Source organism: Numida meleagris, chromosome 3 (genome assembly GCF_002078875.1).
Source record: "Numida meleagris isolate 19003 breed g44 Domestic line chromosome 3, NumMel1.0, whole genome shotgun sequence".
Taxonomy (NCBI): domain Eukaryota; kingdom Metazoa; phylum Chordata; class Aves; order Galliformes; family Numididae; genus Numida; species Numida meleagris.
This window is the reverse complement of record NC_034411.1, coordinates 8,241,311-8,264,195: the sequence shown is the minus strand read 5'-3', so window position 1 is coordinate 8,264,195 and position 22,885 is coordinate 8,241,311. Positions and strand designations below refer to the sequence as shown.

Sequence of the window (22,885 nt, the reverse complement as noted above, 5' to 3'; positions counted from 1 at the left end):
AGGGATCCGTGGAGAACGGGCCCCAGGGAGGAACAGGGGGACATTGTTTGGTGCTGGTTTAAGCTTGGGCCCAGACAGAAAAGAAGGAGGAAATTGGCTGCGGAGGAGAATGAGTCCATAATTTCTGAGAGGGAGTGGAAGAGAACAGAGTGCACTACTTAGATGTCTCTGGCCTAATTCCAGAGAGTGGAAATAGAGGCAAGAAAGTGCATGTGAGCATTTGTCCTGTTGTCCTATTGTGTATTCTCACGTGACTCGAAGCAACGAAAAAATGTTACTGAGGATCCTGTTTCAGCCCAGCCACTGCCAGTCTGTAGGGACACCTCGCAGTGCAGCCAGGCCCAGCTGCATTTGCTGGCACTTCCCTGAGGGACCTTCCTGCAGGCGGGCCCTGCCTGCGTCAGAATGGCGGCCAGCCAGCAGCCGGGCCCCAGGGCGGCACAGACCAAGCCCAACTAGCTCTGGGTGGTCACCAGCCGGGAGCAAGCCCAGCTTCCGGGGTGTCTGTTCCTGCCACCCTCTCAGCCAACGCTGTGGGGTGTCAGAGCACCCTGAGAAGTCGTCTTCCTCTGTGTAGAGCACTAGCCGTCCCTCCTGAAACTGCCCAGTACCAAGTGCCCTTTGCTTCAGGCTCTTTCTTGCCTCACAGTATACGGCACTCTACCTGGTAGTAAGATGAAAATCACAAGTTCATTTTATGTTTTTGCTGATGTTTAAAACCCCCTAATGAACTTATTTTCGTGACACCAAGATGTTAGTGGAGGTTTCATGGAGTTGCATTGCCATCATTCTTGGAAGTTTAGGAAAGAATGGGACCTGCCCAGATGAGATTTGTGGCTTAGAAGTCGTCATGGCCAGATCTCGTTCCAGCCCATGTAGGAGATGCGCTTACTGCTGTATGGGCAAACTAAAAATAAATCCCCTCTTGCAAAAGTATGCATAATGCTCTGTGCACACGTGTGTTTGTTTTCATCTGCCATAAACCCCAAGATAGAATCTCCTGTTTTATAAGGGCTAATAATTTGTTCCTAGATTTAACAAGGTGCTTAATCGCAAGGCTTTCCTTAACTTGATTTAATTACGAGTAAATCATATGCTTGAAGTTAGGCATTTGCTTAAATACCTTGCTGAACCAAAGTGCAACCTTTTTGATGCTGTTTAATGGACACGAAAGGTTTATTGCCCTTACAGACAAGCATTTGTGCACTGTTATCCTGTGATAGCTGGAATCTGTAACACAGGATCAAGGCACACCGTCAGCTGCAACTGGGTCTGAGTTTTCTTAAGACTGCTCCAGTACTTCTTCATTTTCCTTATGATTTTAGTGTAATAGGTGAAGAATTTAGTACCTTAGGAATCGCCCTTTGTCATACCTAGTTTCGCAGTCATTTTTTGGATGAATTTTATAATGTAAGTTATGTGTCTTACATGGCAGTGCTTAAAGAAACCAAACTGTGAGGCAGAACTTGAAATTCCCTTTTATTATGTTAAATATGCAATAACTATTGCTGCTTGTTAAGACTGCAGCAGATTGCCTTAGGACATAAAGCACTTACTGCCTGGTACTTGGTGAGAAGGAAAAAAAAAAACAACTGTGTACCAAGTTTTTTGCAATTAAAAATCTGGAAAAACTTGTTTAAGAAAATGTTAGCCCAAGAACACGCATCTTTTGTCAGTATAATATGCGGACCTGAACACAACTTTTTATCAACAGTACAGCGTTTCATATTTAATCAACACAAAATGAAGTGCTTCCTTCACATGAATGTAACACAGATCAAGTCTCAGCCAAAGCAAATAAAAGAATGAATGCTTTGTTAATCATCCATAACTAATTTGTGCATACACAGAAAAAAAAATGAAATCTGTTTTTGTCAAGAGCTTTTTCATAGAAGCAGCAAGGGAGAATTGAACATGTAATGTGCATTAGTAATAGTGAATAGCAGTGGGGAGATCTGAGATGTTTGCCTGGGACTTCTTATATTTCTTGATAGTAACAGCGTTTAACAGACACCCAAGATAAGAGAAGGGAGGGTATTTTAAGTTGTTTGCCGAAATGTAATAAGACAAACCTGTGCAGAAGCGGACATGGATGGGTTCCTGTATGAATTGCCATATATTCATAAGTATTGCAGGAAAGCGCCACATATCTCTGCGACAAACTCAGCTAATAGATAATACACAGTGAAGAAAATGTTAAATGCATTGCTTCTTTGCACAGGGAATATGATTGTGTTGCTCTAGTGGCAGTGTGGTTATGGTTGAAAGGGCAGCTTCATTACAAGCCCCTGTTTTCAGGCTATTGCAGCTTAAAAAAAAAATCACCCATTGGACTGAATTTTTTTATGCTTGTCAGCCTTGAGGTGAATTTTCCTTTAAGTGCAAAGTTAGAAAAAATCCATTTCACTGTTTCCCTGATTTAAACAAATTTGGAGGGATGGACAGGCTTTCAAATACTTGGCGTATGTGTATCTGAAGAGCTGTGTTTTGGAATACTCTGGGTTTCTCCTTGCTGCTAAAACGTAGATCGCTTTGTTTATAAAATGCATATCTATACAATAAATAACTACACCTGTACCATATGCTATTCTGTTGTGTGTACATAGGGTGTGACAGCCGAGATGTCTTACGTGCGTGAGCATGTCCCTCTTGTAGCTTCACACAGATCTTAATTTTCGGCTGCCTCCCTTTTACCCTAGTTACATACCTACCCTTTCCTCCTGCTTCTTCCCGCATACGTCAGGCTCAGATCAGACGTCGGCAGCGTGGCATTGGCCAGACCCATTGAGTTGACATTTTTTTCTCCAGTTGCTCTGTAGGGGGGACTGTGTGCACAGAACAGAACCGGGACTTGCAAACCGCGCTGCTCTTAGATAACAGCCTGCGGTACATTTGCATTTTAAAGTTATCTTGAAATTCTTGTCCCTGATAGTAAGCTGCAGATTTGGATAAAAGAGACGGTAATCAAGTGGCACGGGTAAGAGAGCTGTACCAAGAGCTGCGTGAAGATGCTTTGTTGGAGATCCAGCGGTTCCGGAGTGATTCGTATCGTGGCCCTGGAGCTGTAAGAGTTACAGATGCAATGCTCTAAAGGATGGGAGCTGCGGAAGGAGAGAGGGGGAAGGATAGGAGGAGGGAGCAGTGAGCGCCCGTCTGGTCATTTCCCCGTAGTTTGATTTTTTTTGCAGTGACATTTTAGGCTAAACATAAGATATTACTGATACGGTAAATAAGTTGACCCCAGGGCTCTGCGAGAACATCATGTCTCAGCACACAGACCACACATCCATTCATTCTCTGCTTTTCAAGTGAAGATCAGACCTCCAGTACAGAAACAATATGAGTCATATTTATCTGCACTTGACAGTGTTAAAAGCTCTTCTGTGCCATAAGCATGGCAAATTTTGTCATTTAATATTATGCATTTGTTCTGTGGAAGTTACCTCAGATAGCAATAACTTGTTGGTGTCACTGGTATTTTACAAAACCCGTTCCAACAGGTTTTCTCTGTGCTAAATAAGTCTAGACAATGTTATACACCATCTTAACATACAGTATTTTCTGTAAAGGTGAATTAAAGTATACGAAGCTGCTGGAACAAGTTAATCTTTTGACCTCCTCTCTTCTCTAATGAGTGAGTGTTACCTCAAACTTGCTTCCTTGTTGGAGACTACAAAGGAGCTAAACAATGCGGTTACGGTTATGAGTCCGTTTAAGTAATCTGGAGTTAATTCTGGGGTCTGTATTGTGTGTGCCTTCCCACACCACATTTGTTTCCTCGGGAAGAGGCTTGCAGGTAGGCATGGCCTGATGCACTGAGATTTGGACCTTGGATCCGCTCTTCTTAATGCTGCATTGAGCTCACTTTAAGCATTCACCACTGAGCTGGGCATACTATGTCAAACCCGCCTTTCCTATGTCAAAAACTGTGGATCTTTGTCTTAAACTTAAAAGACAGAAAGGGAATTTAGATCCTAAAATGGAAAATGAAAAGAACATATAAGCAGCTAACAGGTTTTTCACATCTGAAACTAACAAGTAGGTAACTAGTTTATCAGCTTTCAGCTGAAGACTCTCTTCTGTCGGGGGACCCTGACTGGACAAATCTCTTGTATAACTGAAGGTTCAGTAACACAGTTGATGGGGTACCTCCTTCGTGTAGAGCAGATGAGCTATGGAGTGAATTATGAAATGGAGTCTTCATAGCAGGCAGATCAGAGGTGAAGTGCCAGACACTGGAAGGTGACCTTAATTTGTAACAGGTATTGCCTATTACAAAAAAAAATAAAGTTAAGAAAGAAAAGCTTTTTGAAAAAAAAAAAGATTTTTTCTTTCAAATGTAGGAAGAAAGTTGCCCTGTGAGGTTCTCTAGTCAGTACACAGGTAATGTGGAGCTACAAGTTGCTGAGCAGTAAATAAAATTATGGACATCAGGTAAACTCCACTGAGTTTACTCTTGATAAACCAGAATTCTCCAGTCGCTGGTTTTCAGTGGGAATCTCTTGTCTACTTCTGATGGTATCTGTTACTAAATAGATGATATTTCTCCATTTCATTTAGAGCAGGCACATCCAACCCACAACCTGCAGGCCACGTGTGGCCCAGCTCAGCCTGTCCTGCAGCCCCCCCCCCCCAGCCCCCACTAAGAAATGCAGCCAACGCCATCGAACCCAACTGATGCGTTAGTTTTGCAAAGGCAAGGTCACGTATCCCACTGGTTTTATGAATTTGTTGCTCTCTTTCTTGGGTCACCTCTGCTGGTGCAGGTTTTGATGAGCACGGCATGCGGAATTCTGTGAATTGCCGGTGAAAATGCGCAGCTAATGGTGGTGATTGTGTTCAAAAATAGTGTTTTGTAGCTGCAAATTTTCTCTGTCAAGCAGAGTTATTGTGCTCATTGTATCTGTTGTACTTTCCCTGGAAATAAATGGGAAGCATTACTTTTGGAGCAGCCTACATACGTGCTGCCCCAGACAGTTTTGCTTCACTCAGTGGGCCCAGGCAAGCCAAGAGGTTGGATACCCATGAGTTAGAGATTTGGAAACCAACTTTATCATCTGCTGTTTCCCCCCCCTCCCTTTAGCATTAGGCGAATAGTTTTTTATTTTCACTTTGTTCTGAAGCTAACTGCAAAAAGACTATCCGCTTATCCTCAAACCCTTCAAAAAATAGGGAAATAACCCAAACCCCATGGGAGCCCTGCTTCGGGGGTGTCCCTGCTGCATCAGGATATGTGAGTTACTCTCAGAGGTGCACAGCACACAGCAAAGGATCCATCCCAGTGCCACGCGGCTCGAGAAAATGACAGACTGTTTTGTGCCGCGCTGCCAGCCCTACGGGTAGTGCCTTTCACAACAGCCAGCCTCACCTGCCGTGTACCAACAGCAGCCCAAGCCCAGACTTCTTAAAATCTGCTCCTCTGGGGGCAAAGGTTTGTGGATTTGAACAGTTGGTCTGTAATAACAGGGTTTCTCCACAAACATCAGCCGGCCCTCTGTGAGCTTGTGTCCTGCATCCATGGCAAAATTAAAATTCTGTGCTCGAGTTGCAGTAGGACTTATGCTTACAGTCCTGTGATGTCTAAAAATGATTTTCTCACAGTAGCTCTTGCTTTCAAGTGATTTATGTGATACTACATGTGGGCTCGCACATAGCTGCACAATGGTTCTTAGCAAGCCCAGGGGAGATGGTCGCGTACCTGGCCAGGAGGAGAACACAGTGTCCCTGCCCCGAGGCATGTAATGGTCCCAGCAGGAGAGAGCTCCAGAAGGGAAGCAGAACAACAGGCACTATTAGCATGTTGGTCAGTGAGCTTGGCGTGCCATATCCAGGCATTGCAGAAAGGGATGTGATTTTCATTGTGGCTGAGTGGTGGGGGTGAGTCAAGTGTTCTGGGCTCCTGAGCAGTACGACATGAGCGGTACTGCTGCATATGCAAACGGAGGCATGTTCTGGTACTTCACAGAGCACTTGAGTAGAACATAAGAACAGATGTAGCTCAGCAGCTTCTTGAAGGCATCTAACAGTAAACTTAAACCCGTCATTACTGGGAAAGAGAAATTTGCACAGCATCTCTCTCTGGAGAAAGCAAACTGAAAGAGGAAGGAGGAGGGTGGCTACAGATACTGGGGTGAGCATTTCTCAGCATCAGCTGTCTCTCATGTGCATCCCTCTGGAGAAGAGTATTCAGGAGGTGTTCCCATTTTATGAAACAGACCAAAGAACAAAGGAAGAGTTTTTCAGATGGACACATCAAGCAGTGTCTCAAATCCTTTGCAAGGCTGATTATTTCGGGGTTTGATAGTTCTCTGCTACTTACTAAATCACCCGGCTTGCCTGTAAACTTCTCTCTATCACCCTTCATGAACATCAGGCCCTCTTCAGGAGTGGATATCGCTCTTGAATCGTCTAGTGATAAACTGCAAGAATAAAATTTTTGTCTTTCACCTTTTTTTTTCTTTTTGCTATTTGCCCAGAGGCTAAAAAGTGGACTAGAACAAAACAGGACTACCTGATGCTGGTTTGCATAGCGTAGATGAATTACTACCATTTATTAGGTACTACCTCACTTTCTAAACTTCCTGTCCGGTGCTAATCTTCAGAGATTTCTGGAGGCCACAAAGGCAGAAGATCAGTCTGAATATGAGCAGTGTGTCTGTGCCTGCGTCGGCTTGTTTGCACCCCCCAGCCTCTCAGGACACTGGTGAAATCCTGTTGGGCTGTTCTAAAAGCAGAGCCTAAGAAGTCACTAGTAGTAGCAGGTTGTACTTTCTCTGTGCTTACTGAAAGTGTTGTCTCCGCTGATGGTGAGTAATAGTGTGTTGTGCTGCCAGTACTTAACTCATCAACCTATATGCACTACTTTATATGTACTTACATATAAAAACCTATGCACCTGTGTTTTATGCTACATACATATACACATATATGTAAACATGTATACTTACACATACACACACATACCCAAGTATAGCTGTGTTTCAGTGTTTATGTTTTTAATTCCCTTCCTGGTCCTCATGTCTAGGGCTCAGATTTTCTGGTATGTGTGGAATTTTTTAAACATTTATTTCTCCCTTCAAATGCATCAAGATTCTTAATAATGTTCTGGATACCTTGAACCATTATTTGCTTTTAAACAGGTTCTCAGTACGGATCGTGCTGTCTGCATTCGGTCCTCCAAATCTCCCATCCAACTGTCTGAATTATTTTAACTGACATAGTTTCTAATTTACTCTCTCCAGTTGAGAGAGCTCCCTGTAGCTTGTCTATTTTGGCATTTAATTGCTGTATACCCTCACAAATTAAATTCTGTAGTGATCCATTTTGCTCTGTCGGTGAAGCAGCGATCTTTCCATCGAAGCAAGATGGCTCTTGCAGCACCGCTGGCACCTGGATGCTGGAGAGAGGCAAAACTCCCTGATTTCCTGCCCTGCGGTGTCTTGGGGCTTCAGGGGCAGCGGGTGTTGTGCCAGAGGACAGCTTTCCTTGCAAATGTGCAACATTTAATTAGGAAGCCAAAGGAAAGTGAAGTCCCCAAAACTCCTTTTTGTAGCTGGAAAAATTGCTTTGCCTGATTATGTTGTGCCCAAATGCACAGCAGAACGCTCTTACTTAAAATCTAAATAGCTGTGCAGGTTTTTTAGCATTCTCTTTGGTAAAACGTTTTGCTGTATGTCTTCGTTTTCTAGCATATAGTTAAAACTCATTGTTTCTTCTGATAACAATAACAATATCCAATTAGGAAACTTGTTATCTTTCCCATACAGGTTTTTTTTTGGATAATGTCTGTACAGTGTTTATGCACCACTTAATACCTTCCTGCTGGAGAGGAAGAGTTACCATTAGTATCTAACTAATCAAGAAGGCAGTGTTCAAGAACCCTGGAGATGTGGCACTGAGGGACATGGTCAGTGGGCGTGGTGGGGGTGGGTTGATGGTTGGACATGATGATCTTAGTGGTCTTTTCCAACCTTAATGATTCTGTGATTCTGTGAATGGCCCAAGCTCAAGCTTCTATGGAAGTGTTAATCTTCTGACTTGCTTCCTTTGGAGGAGCTGGGCACTGTTGACCAGCGATAGGTGCCTGTCTGTAATATATGATCATCTTCCATCCAAATGCTTCTTTGTTTTCTAACTGGAAAACAGCTTATCTAGTCTCAGTTCTTTTGTCAGTAGTTGAGGTATGTACGGAAGTGACTTGGAGTGCTGTGGAAGGATGGCATTGGGGCTGCTCCTTGAAAACCTGTCTGTAGCTATTGAAATTTTTATTTGTCTGTATATGTGCTGTGGATCTGCTGGCCTCGACAGGGCTGACTGCCAGAAGATGGTTGGAAACAGTCTCAGAGGAATGGCACCAGGGGGTTCCAGCTCTGCTGGTATCTCAGATGACGGAGGTTTTAAAGCCTCTACATACGTGCAGAGTAATACTCAGAAATTGTGAACTACCTGAGTTTGTTACTAGCAGTACACTTCTTTACTGAAAATGAATGTGCGACTGCTGTTGATTTTGTAACACAGCCTAGCTCTACAAATTTCTTCGTCTGGATTCTGAAACCCAGTACTTCAGCTTATTAGGAAGTCTTGATTTTCTACGTTCGTTTTTGTTTTGCTGACTTTCACAAAGCGTGATGTGGCAACTCCAGCAGTCACATGTATGTAAAATACCTGGAGGTATGACTGAGGCTTATGCATTTGAAACTAAAAGCGTACAATTAAAATGAGAAAAGTTGAGCAATCTAAAAAAAATTGCATTATGATTCCTACTTTATCTTCTACAAAACCCCATGTGCTTACATGAGACGTAAGTAACACCGGATCTGACTTTTACCGTTGAACTGATGTTCTCTATTTAATGTCTGACCAAATGGGTTCTGTTCCAAAGAGCTCATCCCAGCCAACTGCTGAAGCCGTTCCTGTATACCCTACTCAAAGGCATTTCTCTTGGATTGTTTTTTCTCTTCTGATTTAATGACTCTTCTACAGGAAGATTTCTCTGCAGTTAAATGTGTGTTAAGGAAAAATAGAGCTTGAAAGATCAGAAGCTATTCTGTTTTTTTTTTAATACAATAAATTGACAAATTTAGGCTCTTCTAGGCGGTTGGAACCTGAAAAATCAACTTCTTTCTTTGGCCCACAAGGAGATTATAAAACGAATTCCTTTCTCGGGAAGATTGAACTTGATTGCCAAGTATGTCTTATCCTTCACAGCACCTCCGGATATTTGGTGCCAGGAGAATCCTCCTGCCCATGGCTGGCTTCTCCCTCCAGTGCTGGCACCCCACTGCCTGTGCTTGCCTCCCCCCTCGCTACCAGCTCACCCAGCAGCTCTCACAAAGAACTGCTGATCGCCATCTTCCCTGGCAGAACCTCACTCCGTCCTCAGTCGGTCTCATTCCCTCTCCGGTTTTGCTTGTTTGCTTCGGCTTTTTAGTAATACCACCTTGATAAAAACAGTGGGCATCTCGGTTGATTTATCAGATAAGATGGTATGAGGCAGACATGCTGCTTCTTTAAAAAGAAAAAAAATACACATTCTTAAAGGGAAAACCTAATTGCATAATTGGGAAGTAATAAGCTACTGAAGAATCCTTCCTCATATTTGAATTACATTGCTAACCATCATTTCAATACGAATAACTGTGAGACCATAATACAGATTTTAAAGCCAGGTGATATGTAATTGCACGTTGCTTGCAAGCCTTAAGCTCTCGCCAACTGATAAAACAAAGGATATAGCCCGACATGTGATAAACATTTCCTGGGCACTATAGCCCGCCATTGGAATGTTTTCTTTTGCTCTAGCTGCAGGTGAGGGTGTAATTCACATTATCCTCTCATTTCTGGTTGCTCCTCTTCCATGTGGCAGAAAAGCACATGCACCAGGATTGGCAAGGGGTTTTTTATCATGCCCACTGCATAAGTAATTGCACACCGCATTGTATATGGCAGCTTTCTCTAAAGATGCTTAAAAAAGACCTGGAAGAAGTTAATGAACTTCCTTTCTATTTACCGTGGGCACCGTTTTCACACCATAGCATGAAAATTGAGACATTTGCAATATGAAATGAGTTGCTCTTAAGATGCAAGCTGCTTACGTACATTTACCTAGAGAACACACCAATGTGGGACGCCACATCTCTCCTTGCTTTCCAAACAGACTTGGCAGTAAATCTTGGTTCTGTGTAATGAGTTGTAATGTTAGTTATTCGAAAGGTACAGCACAATAACAGATTATTGTTGTTCTTATCTGTGTCCTAATTGAAAGTCCCTGATCATACTTCCCATTTTACGCATTGTCAGAACCTTGGACCTTAATCTGGCTCTCTGATTGACAGTGGCAGCCGGGGAGAGAGCCCTGGTATTGTTTGTGATAGCCGGGCTGCGCGGCGTGATTCAGCTGAGAGCATTTGCATATCCTTAAGTATTTCTTCTGAGAGGGCCTAAATCCTTCTCAAGTGTTTGATGCATTTTTGAAATTCATTCATAAGGTATCTACATGCACTAATAGTTCTGTATAATATTGCTGTGCATAATCTGACAGATAAGGCTAGTTTTTTAAACAAGGTATTCTTTGGGGATGTCATATTACATTCTGACTTATTCTACTGGGCGGAAATGTCAAGTACTTTGCAAAAGGATGCTTCAGTGTTTTGATTGAATTAGTATTCTTTATTCGGCACAAATTGTCAGCTGCAATAAAAGGTAGTCGTATTGTGGGAACGTTTTTCAAAAGAGTTAACAGCGGGGCTTTTTTGTTTTATTTTTGTTCCCGGAGCTTTATTACATATAATCATTCCTTTGCTGCTGATGCCAATGTTAGACGCAACGAGAGGAGATTCTTAGATGCATTTTATATTAGTTTGGCTGAATTGTTAAACTGTGAGCAACACCTTTATCTTGGAATACTTTTTGAAATACAGCTTAAGCTTTTATCTTCCCTTATCTAGCTTTTTATTTTCTTTCCTTGCAAAGTTTTTATCAATATCTGTGGAACGATTGTCATCCTTAATTTCAGAAACCTGCCACTCTTGATAGTACTTGTGCAGCACAAGCAAGAAACGCCATTGCTTTGAAAATTATTCAGCCATTGTGTTTGAGCACTGAACACAGATAGCAGTTTGAAACGTTAACTTAATGGCCAATGCTGTTACATATAGAAAGATACACGTACCTGAAACCCTCCTCTTCCGTAGGAAGACACCTACTCCAGTTTGCTGAAGGAGAAACAGTGCTGTATTCCCACTTTCTTAAATGGATACCTGCTGGGGATTCTCAAGCCCTTAATGAGTTAGGATCTCTTATGGAAGATCACTAATCACAGTGAAAGCCCTTTTTTCATTGCATTAAGCATGTCCTCCAGGAGCCGCCATTAGTGGCTGTGACCTAGTTTTAGAAATGAGTTTGTCTCTTAAAAGGACCGTAGCAGTCATTACTGGTTGCACACTTGAGAAGAATGGTGCAGATCTAATCAATTTATTTTTTGTTTTATGAACATGCAGATTTTAGTGCAACAACATCTTTTACTTTAGTTCTGTTTCTTTGTTTGCTTTCAGGAATCTCCTTCTGGACGCAGAAAAGCGCTTGCCACCAGCAGCATCAACATGAAGCAATACGCAAGCCCCATGCCTACACAGACAGATGTCAAGTTAAAATTCAAGCCTTTGTCCAAGAAAGTAGTATCTGCCACATTACAGTTCTCTTTATCTTGTATTTTTCTGAGGGAAGGGAAAGCCACGTAAGTTTGTTATTTTTTTCCTTAAAAAAGCCCCAAACAGATATCCTGTTTCGTGTTGCTTTTCATAGAGCTCTTTCCATAAAGGGCTCCATCTGTATAGAATGACAGAATTTGAGAGTATCCTTTAGCATGCCTATCATTCCTGCCATACTTTGTTTTTTAGTCTGAGTAAAAGTCGTTTCTTGCTCTGATTATAGTTTTACGCTTTTCAAAGACAAATAGCTTTTCCTTTACCATTACAGACTGTTTAAGTAACAGTATCTTAAGAATATCTACACATTTGAAAGCAGCAGGAGTGTAGCTTTGCATGCAGGTGTGTGCTCATCCAACAATACCCATAACGGACTGTAAAGGGATTTCTGTTTCAGAAAGAATGAAAGACAAAGTCGCTTGGAAGGTGAGAGAGGGTGGAGTCAGAAGTAAGATTTTGGGTTGATCACAAGAGCAACCTGTGGAAAGAGTTCATGTGGGCACAGATTATTACTCCCCCACTCACCCATCTGGTTCAGTCCCTAATTTCTACAGCCTATGGAGTGCAAGGCATACAGATTATTTTACCAGGTCCTATAACATCTCCTGCAATTCCAGTCAGACTCAAGAAGTCAGATGCTGACTACTTCCTGTGGCTGGAGGATGGCTGGTTTGTCACCCATTCCATTTTCCTCTTCCTGTCTGTTTAGTGGAGACTATAGGAATGTGAGAAAGGCAGAACAAAAAGAGGTGGATTGGAAAACTGCTGTTCTAGTGGGCTTTACTTGTTTCTTTTTTCTCTCAGAAAGGGTAATGGTCTCATTATTTTGAGTGCACTTGTAGACATTGCCTGCTGTAATATATTGCACTGTAGTGCCCTCAAATTGCTGCATAAAGAGATTTCCAAATCTTTATGTTATAGCACACATTTTGACATTAGAAATCTATCCTCTTGTCTGCATGCTCTGAAAGCCACAGATGCATTTATTATTACTATTTCCTTTCACTGATTAACCCTTTGGGAGCTACGTTTAGAACTATCATGAATTTTATTCATATATGATGGATGTATGCAAAATACAGGCAGGTATTTTGAAGTATTGAGCTGTGACTTAACATGGTATTGCAGCTGGAAATGTGAAGGAAAAAGTACCTGATAACCTCTTAACTTTGGGCAACAACCAGCATCTATGAACTATAAACAGGAAATAGCTGTGCAAGGCTCTTAGAGCTTTTGGGGGCCATAATTTGTAAAAGCTGACCCATTTAAAATTGCATATCTCTTCTTCCTGTTGATATTGATTTGTTTCGGTCAGTAGACTGTAAGTCAGGTAGAGTGTTGACAATAGGGCTTTAATATTGTCCTGAACCAGGAACCTGAAAAAAAAAAACATAAGCTGGTGTTTGTGAAAGCATTGTTTTCTAGTATGTGTAAATAGAGAATGTCTTACCAGTCAGTTTGGCTGTCAGGTATGTGAACACATGAGAAAATGTCCAGACTGATGAATATCTCCTAGAAACTGTTGTAATGGTATAAAGTGAGATTCACTTTTATTTTAGGCGTTTTATAAAGAAAATATGACAACCTATTACTGCGTAGTACTGAAAACCTTATTTCTGAAACACGGAGAAAGGATTATAAAGTATGAATGTGTACAGGGCAGTTAAAAAGGAAGATATAGTGCTTAGGAGACCTTTTTGTTTCTAAACGTTCCATGAGCAAGTGGCATACAGGATCTGAGAACTGACAGCTCCGAGCTGTTTGTTTTCAGTGCATGAAAGAGCCTGCCTATCAGGACAGTTGACTCTACTGATACTACACTTTTTTTTCCCTGTCCTTTAAGAGTTTGTTTAACCTATTAGTTATTGAAACAGGAAGATGAAATCTTGAGGATTTTGCAGGAATGGGAAGATCTTTGCAATTTTTTGGCAGTTTCTTATATTACTACTAATACTTACTTATATTATAGAAGCACCTAGTTGTCCCATGTAACTGCAGGTTCTGATGTGCTGATTGCTTTGAACTCAGAGTTCAAAAGATTGTCCCAAAGAATTTCTGATTGTAACATTTTCACTTTAACCAGAAGAGACCAGGTTAGTGTTTACTAGCATCTCTGGATTGGTCTACAATTTGAAGAATCAGTCATTAAATTAACGCTTAGTGCAAGGCAGTGCTATTTTTACCCTTTAGTATTTTGTTAATAGAAAGCTTTTCTTTCAGAAATTAATATACATGAGTGTTTTCATTTTGTTCTTACACTATATTCAAGATCAGAGACCTCCTTGGAGAAAAGAAGGCATAAAAATATTTAAAGGATTTTTAATAATGCAGTAGTATCGGATGTGGTATTAACAGACCACCTTTTAATGCCTGGTTCAAAATCTGTTATTTAGGGATGAAGACATGCAAAGCCTGGCTAGTTTGATGAGCATGAAACAAGCTGATATTGGAAATCTGGATGATTTTGAGGAAGACAATGAGGAAGATGAAGAAAACCGAGTGAATCAAGAGGAAAAGGCTGCAAAAATTACAGGTTGGTTTTGCCACATGGATGGTAAAATAGAGTTCTCCATCCTAATTGCCAGCTGTGTTCCATGGATTTTATCCTTATGCTGTATTTGTATTCTGTTTTGAATCCAAAACAAAACAAGATGTGGGATAATTTGATTGAACAGGAACACAGTTTAATTTGATTTAAATTCATTGGAGTGTGTGTGTACTCATGCACCCTATTTTCAAGAGAGAATACAGGATGTGATAAATTATTGGTAGAGATCCAGGTAGGCAGCATTTTAGGGAAAGAAAGAACCAGTGTGAACGGAGGAGCAAAAGGCAGACAGAAAAGCGCCGAGAAGTGAGAAAACAAGGGGAAAGTGAAATAAGGAAGACAGTTTGTAAAAATTAGTTATGCTGTTATTAGGTGCTGAGATTCTGCTCGGTAACATGGTAGTTCCAGGCAGCATGGTTCTTTTGGCTGGGAGTGTCTCGTGGAAGTGAAATCAAGGGACTGTTAAGAGACTTCAATGGGATTTGGCAGTAAAGCTGTCTGAAGTGAGGTGGTATAACCACGTCTTAATTGCTTGCTGCTGAAAATGCTCAGTCTGTTCAGGACAGCTGAACTAATCGACATAAGGTCAGGATGTGATAAATTATTGGTGGAGATCATTATCTAGTACTGCTCAAGATGAGTTCTGTACGAGTTCTTAGTGTAAGAGGAGAATTAGGAAAAGGAAAGGCACTTTTTGTGGCAGCCTTTATGTTTGCCAGTGATCTTCAAAAATGTTGAAATAACAGGATCCTTCTCTAAGATGGGGTAGAGCATCCCAAGGAAAGAAGTATATTGTCAAATCTGTTCTTCAAATTCTGAGGAGCCTTGGTTGAGTGTTTTGAAATATTAATGGTGTTGCTTCTTTTTGAGCTTTGGTTGCAATTGAGAGGTTCTGCCTGAAGCAGGTATTACTTAGTTATATTTATAGTTGTGAAAGGATGCAAATATGCTTTCTCTATGCTTTACATATTCAATTAAAAGTTTCGTAGCAAAATCAAATCCCTACTTATGCTGTATTTGTCTGGTACATAGCAGATTGGGAAGTCAAGAATGAAATACCTGAGAGATAGTGTCTTCTTGGTCAAGGAGTGGTGAAAAACCAGTCTGGCCACACTGAAATCACTCTGCAAAGCCTCTCGCTCCTTTCCCACTGTAACCAAAATAATTCAGGTGCATGTTCAGAACAGCAAACAGAAACACAGGCCATCCTGTAATCACAGAGAGAAAGGCACAGGAAGGAGGTGCTCCATGAAGTCTATATAAACTATTGTGCAGATGTATTTTAAGATATGCCTGTACACTGCTCCGAGGACTACTTCAGAAAACCTGTGTGCAGGATAGTAAATGGAAAGCAGCAGATCTTGCTCCTCAACTTTATTGTTTCTGCAGTGCTCAGCATCTTAGCAAGCCCAGCAATTCCTGAACAGGCAAAAAGCTCATGGAGATTGGTCTGTTGTGTTCGCTGGCCTTTGGCTCTACGTAGTGACCATCCCTGTAGTTAGATGGGGAGGAGTGGGCTGTCTGACCTAAGTTAGGATTGTTCAGAGACTTTCCTCCTCATACACACACTTGCTGTGTTCGTCACGCTGAGTGTGATGCAGAGTCCTGTCTTGAGGTTTCAGAGGCATTTCTGCTGTTGCAGGTATTGTTGTAAAGGCCAAAATGTTCCAACCAAACACTACACTAACTTGTGGAAGGGCAGAAGCTATAAATACTTCTGGAGTTACGGTATCTGCTAGTAGCTCAGCTCTTTCTGATGCTCTTTTCTGGTGATACAAAGTGGCAACGCTGAGTGTTTTGTAGATGGATCGTTAAAGGAACCACAGAAGGAGTGGTCAGACCTTCACATGTTGGCTGGCTAACTTTTCCAGAGTGAGACAAGAAGAAGGGTGGAATGGATAATGAAGGAGAATGGACAAGAAGAAAGATGGAAGGGATATTGAAGGACAGTGGTTTCCCAAGCAAATGGGAGAACCTGAAACAAAGGCAGAAAGTAAACATTTGTAAATAAAATATGAAAGATCTATTTCAATGCGTGTTCAAGACAATGTAAAGGTTTCTTCTGATTTCACTGTTGATTGGAATGACTTCTGTGACAAATAGAACCAATGGGAAAAACTGATAAAATGCAAGGAGGGGCAGCTCAGGAACAGAGGAGAGGGGAGAGTGCTGTCTCGGATAGAAAGAGGAATGGAAATAGGAGCAAATATAGACAGAAGGACATTAGTGAGTAAAACTGATGTGGTGATGTAGTCGTTTTTAATTTCTTTCAAAAATAATTGTGTTCACAGAATCCCATGAAGTTAATTGAGGAAGTTACATAACCCTTTTGAAAGCTTGCTGCTCCCAACATTTTCTCATCTGTTGCCTTGTTAGGGTGTTGGCAGCCAAGCAGGCTGGAATGCCTTCACTGACTCAGAGTCCCCTGCGGCAAATCACTTTGCCCTGGTGTGCCTGTTTTCCCAACTGTTAAATGGGGATACTGGCTATAGGTCCTCCGGAGGAACGATGGGAGGATTACAGAGTTCATTTTTGTAAGCGAGCTTTGAAAAAGTAAAGTGCAAGCAGTAAAGCAGAAGGGATTATTATCTTCTGACTCAAGGTCTCACAGAAATGCTGGATGACGCCGTGACTGAAACGCTGTCATTCACAAGCAGCAGCTACAGGCAGCGCTGCCAGTCTTTGCCACAGACACTGTTCCTTTTGCAGGGTACAAAAATTAATGTTTTTCTTGGGCCCAAAGTTAAAATTTTAGAGATGAATCTAAATCTCCACACTAGGGGAATGAGACAGACCTTCTAAATAGGGCTCTAGATGGTGCAGGTGAGTTAGGAAATGCAGCTTCTCTTCCTTGATGAGTTGCCTAACATTGGTACATAAGTATCTGTGCCTCTGTTTCTTCAGCTGTGAAATTAGTGATGCAATTCTGACCTACCTCAAAAGCACTGTGGAATTTGATGTGGTCAACACAGGAGTTACTGCCATAAAACTGAACTTCAGATGAGACCAAAAGATGTTTCCCATTCAAAGCACCGCTTCCATTCAAATAAAAATCTTGCTCCATCTCAGAGTTTTCACCTTCCGTGACATTTCTTGTGTAAATTTTACATGCATAAAAACTGTATCTCCACCTAACTGTTCTAGTTTGTGTGAACGTGGAAGTAATGTTCGTAGCCATGAAGTTGAAATTTTTAAATGCTTTAGCTTCTGTAAACCTCCTAGAATTACCCTGTTCTTAGTCTAAAGTTGAAGACAAGCCATTCCAAGGCATTGAAGAAATGTAGCTCACAAACCTAGGACAGTAATAAAGACATTTTTTCCTTAATGTTTTAATTGCTACTTGGAGCCTTACTCTGAAGTTGATAGTTGCGTCCTGCTCCATCTGCCCAGGAGCAGGGTGGCTCTCCCAGGTGCCACATGGACTGAGTTACATGCCCATGTGCGACCTGTTGCAGGAGCCTGAGTCCCAGCTTATTTCAAGAGCAGGTTTCTGGAGGGCAGTATGTGTAACCCTTCCTTGCCATTTGAAAAGCCGTATGTCTCATGCCATTTTTTGATACCTTTACTCTTTTTTTATTTTTTTTCCAGTAGCACCATGCTGATTTAAAAAAAGAGCAAGAGAGAAGGAAGAGAAACATCTCTAGTGATTTATACAGCGTGCTTGTTGAACGAGCTAATATACGTTTGTAGATAATGAGAGATATAAAAAAGATAATATAGGGCATAAATCTTCAACCTACTATTTTTACTCTCCAAAATATGACATAAACCATTTAATATTGTAATGAGAAACACTGTAGTGCATGCGGGTGTTTAGATTGGCAGATGGGACCAGGTGATTCAGACCACATCAAAGAATTCCCTCTTTTTAAAGCTCTGATTTTAATTTGTTATTTTCTGACAATATAAGATTGAATCGTAATTGTTGTTTTTTGGTGGGTTTTTTTTCACATGCTGGGATAATAAATTGTTCATCATGTCAGCATCTCACCCTGTTTAAAACTAGTAATTTGTTTGTACTAGTGTTTTATAAGGTTGGTTCTATTTTATTCGAATACAGCAAGGTTTTTTGCCTTTGTATTTCTTGTGTCTCAAAAACTCTCAGAAGACAGCATTACATTGTTCAGATGTCTGAGGTGTATATATGATTTTATACTGAGAAAGCCAAGCTTTTGGGGGGCAGTTCTGGTGTTATTTTAGGACATTAGTCTAGTTTGTCGGAGTTAAAAATGTGGAGGTGAGGATGGTGAAATTAACTCTGTGTAGATAGCCATAAATATCTCATTTAAGTAGACTGTGCTCTAAGATCAGGAATACTGACGAGGTGTGGTGAGGAAGAATTCTGCTGTGGCTTTGTCACTGGCAGAACAGATCTTGTCCAATAGATACTGGCAGCACAGATCGTTTCACTTGGTAATTGCCGATTGGTATATCTTTGCAAAGTGTTTGGAAGATAAGTTTTTAACCATGTGACTGAGAGGCATTCGGTTTCTGGACTCTGCTCTTGCCTTCAGCATCTTTACACTGCCTGTGAAGGCATGGCATTCAGAGTTGGGTCAGCTGGTGCTGCCTTGTGGAGAAGTGTGGCAAGGTCTGAGTGGTGTGGGCACCAGCGTGAGCTGATACAGTCATCGCACTGCTCTGTTTGCTCCTCACTCTGATGTAAAGTCAAGTACAAAACAGCAGCTGAGTTACGAAGTAATTTTGTATATGCACAAGAAATCCAAGTTCAAAGTAAATCCAGTATGATCGGCTCAGAAATGCACAGTAAAGGCGTCTGCACAGCTTCAGCATTGCTGGTGACACCAGAAGACGCCATGCATTTACTTCATTGGAAGAAGACAAGAGACGAAAAAACCCAGTGGGGTGTCTGATATTCAGTGAGCAGAATCATTTCTCCTGCACAGGTTTCTTCTGCCTGTTTGTCACCTGGAAGGCCAATGCAGTCTGCCCCCTCCTCACAGAAACCTGTACCTGACGTGTTGCAGAGATGCGCTCAGCTCAGTCCCCATCACTACAGAAGCTGTATTTGTCAGATGCTGTGGATAGGAGCTACTCTGGGGTGGGATCAGGGAGGAGTTTTTCCCGTTGCAGCAGAAGTAAGGCCTAGTCGGGATTTGTTTCTTTCTTGCACAATTATGGAGGCTTCCTGGTTAGAATTAAACATTAAGATCAATAAGTGTTAAAATTACAAGTTCGTGGCAACTCACAGCTGTGCACTATGGACAGAAGGAGAAATAGGATCCCAGTGAGCACTAAGGTGTTCCTTGCATAGCATTGCAGTAGAAAATGTGACCGATGCATGTGTTCAGTGTGCGTTCCAATAGCACGGCAGTGATCGCATCTTTTAGAACTATCATGTGCATTGGGCTTGTCACAGGTAGGATTTTAATGGAGGCTGGTTGTAAATGATAAATAATCTCTGCGTGTGTGTAAATAAATTGCAATATACGTGTATATGTATTAGTTTCCTGTAGCCTTAAAGGCTTGGTAGGGAGGTAAATCGTTCTGAGGCTCTTTTGTCTTGATTGACGGTGGTTTAAAACTCCAGTTTTCTTCACAAGCAGGGAAACCCTTTTAATTATATCTTAGTATGTCTGTGTTTTGAATTGATGTGCATACTCATCTTCATAAAACTAATTACTGTTGCTGACACCAGGAGTCCAGCAAGATTTGTTTATTAAATGATCACTAAAGGGTTCTACACAGATGCTTTGCTTTAGGTATATCATTGCAGGGACTTGTTCTATGCGTATTCTTTTAATTAATACTAAGTGTCTTCTCTCTTACTCTCTCTCTCTCTTTTTCCAGTAACAGTGTCTGTTCCACTTCTGTTTCATTAAATGCCCTTACCTTACGTTTGTCTTGACTGGCTTCTATTTACAGAAATTGTAAACCAGCTGAATGCTCTGAGCAGCTTAGATGAAGATCAAGATGACTGCATAAAGCAAGCAAATATGCCTTCAGCTAAATCAGCCAGTTCCTCTGAAGGTCTATGAGCTTTCCTCCTTTCTTTCTATTTCTGATTGTCTGTATTTACTGTGACCTATTGCCTTTTGACTCCTGCTTGTATTCAACTGTCAGTTTTATCTCTGTGCTTCCACCCAGCATGACTCTCAGTAATTTGTAGTGCATCCAACAGGTAACAACACGATAGAGAAAGAGACTATCTCCTCCGCAGCTGCACTGTCATCTGATAATGAACAAGAAAAGAAAAAATATTGAAAAAAAAAAAAAAAAACCCAACACCAAAGCCTAAAACTTTAGTTGTGCTGTCAGTAATACTTGACCTCTCTAGTTTGACAAAATGTCTCCGCTCCGATTTTACATGCACGTTACATCCAAAACTTAAATTTACCTGCTGATAGTTACCATCTACGTGAACAACCAAAATGAAATTGCTGTTTAGTTTGTTAGGTGTTCTGCAATATGTATTTAATGAAGATAATAAAAGGCTTCATTGTTAGTCATTTCTGTTTCATAATGTTCTGATCAGCAAATGGTAGTTTCATTCATTTCACTTTTTTTTTCCCTCCTTTGTTGTTGTACTGCTGAAGTGAATTTGCTTAGTTGTTCAGTTGGTGCCATTTCTTGAGACAGTATTTAGAGAGACTGTTGGTATGTGTGTTTTTTTTTTTAAATTAGAAGTGTGTTAGATAAACAGTTTGTATCTATACTGACGCAATATGCCAACTCATTTCTAGAGCTTATCAATAAGCTTAATTTCCTGGACAAAGAGGAGCAAGACCTGGCTGACTCTAGTATGAACCCTTTTGGTGATCCTGATGCAGCCGAGTTAAATCCATTTGGAGATCCTGATGTAGAAGGTAATGCATTTATTTTACCTAATTCATCACAAATTAAAAATGCTTAATAAAAACACTCCTTTTTTTTTGGTAGGACTACAAATGAAAAATGTTATTCTCATAAAATACAGTTATTGCATGAGATACTGAAGTAACAATAGCAGTGTCACTGGAATTCCAGTTGTCACTGGAAAACTGGTTTATCCTTTGAATCACGTCCTTCCTTATGTGCATTTGCTTTGGGGGCCACGAGTTTAGAGCTGAACCAGAGAGTTGCTGACCTATCAGGTGTCTTACAGCTGCTCACCTCATAGACTGCACATGTGGTATAAATGAGCAAAGCATACTGTCAGCTGCCTCTGTTACATGTGGAACAGAATCTTCACTGCAGTCTTCACTGCATCACAGCTGTTCTTGGCTTGGGTTAGCTCTAATCTTCATTATTATAGTTTAATTGTATCTCTTTCATTCTTCTTTTTTTTGCTTTTATGGCTTCCTCAGTTAAGTCTTCTGGCATCACGCCTTGCACCACATGGTAGGTGTTAATCCTCTTTCCAGACCAACATGCCCATTCTTGTTTTGTTTGGGTGAGAAGTACAACCCCTTTAAGTGTTTAATTTGTGACTTCAGCCACAGGGCCAGAAAGCAGCATCTTAGCATCTTTGCTGTCCTCAACTCCATGTCCAGATATCTAGATTTCCATCTGCTGCCATCAGAAAAAAAAAAAAAAAAAAATCTACTCAGATTCTCCTGTTCAGTGCTCCAAGACTTCCTTTCCCATAAAAGATACCAAGGAGTATTTGCCACCTTTGACCAAACCTCACTTCAGTGGCAGTAGAAGTGAACCGTACCAGGCGGGAACAGGCCAGAATACAGCCACGGCATTTCTAATGCCATCTGATGAAGATGTGTTTCAGAGCTGTAGTTTCCACCTGTGCTTACTCTTTCTCTGAACAAGTGGAGTGTTTTCTCACGTGTTTTTTCTGCCTCCTGAGTCCACAGAGGCCAATGTGAGTGGTGCTGTAAACCTATTAATGGACTGTGGTGTAGTCCCACAGTCTGTATTTCTCAAACAGGGATATCTCGCTATCCTCTGTATTTCGCCTCTGAAGCCATAAAGCTACTGTCTAAGGCTACAAGTTGTCTAGAACTGCAGAAGTGAATTGTTTCAGCTTTGTAGATACTAATATATATGGATTATGTTTCGGTGTCCAGATCTTTGGGTTCTTTTCCAGCTTGCACCTCTACTGTTAATTCCTTTAGGATCAGAGATGGAGGCAGACCAAGGATCTAAAATACCCATTCAGCCATTTAGTTGCCCATACACAACTTCTTCTGAGATTGTTCTGAGATTCTTCTTTGCTCAAGAAAGAAGAGCTCCCTTGTCCCTGGAGAGAGCTCTCTAAGTCCCATCCTGCCTAAACTGCTGTCTTCTAAAGTCAGCTTTTCCTTCCAGAAAGCAGCAGCTGTACTGATGACAAAATATAGGAACTAAGAATCATTTCCTTATCTCAGGGACTGGGAGCTGGAAACTGGTTGTTTCTTAGTGTTGGAATAACTTGATGCCTCATGTCACGTTCCCAACAAGTAGTCTGAATCCAAGGCTCGGGCCTGCTTATGTTCCCAAAAGATTCCCCATCTGTATATGTCACAGTTTTTCAATCAGTTGTCGTTCCTTTAACGGTTTTGTTGAAGGCTTTACTGCCATTGTAAATCACAGTCGTAGACAATCCTCCATTCCTCTGGATCTGCTCTGTGTACTTGGGCAGGTCTCAGGCTGTTGGGTCCCCAGAGAAGGCCCATCTATATTGCTGTGGGCAGTAGTG

The 22,885-nt window shown here is 41.3% G+C and overlaps 1 protein-coding gene across 9 annotated transcripts in view; it reads left to right on the top strand.

Moving 5' to 3' along the window:
- EHBP1 (EH domain binding protein 1) overlaps positions 1 to 22,885 on the top strand; it is a 196,851-nt gene that overhangs the window by 62,714 nt on the left and 111,252 nt on the right. For 8 of the 9 annotated variants that reach the window (XM_021392953.1, XM_021392959.1, XM_021392957.1 and 5 more), the window contains exons 6-8: positions 11,553 to 11,734; positions 14,099 to 14,238; positions 20,958 to 21,080. In XM_021392953.1, coding sequence (XP_021248628.1) covers positions 11,553 to 11,734; positions 14,099 to 14,238; positions 20,958 to 21,080 — 445 coding nt within the window. The remainder of the gene's footprint in view (positions 1 to 11,552; positions 11,735 to 14,098; positions 14,239 to 20,957; positions 21,081 to 22,885) is intronic. The other variant, XM_021392958.1, reaches the window with a different exon arrangement.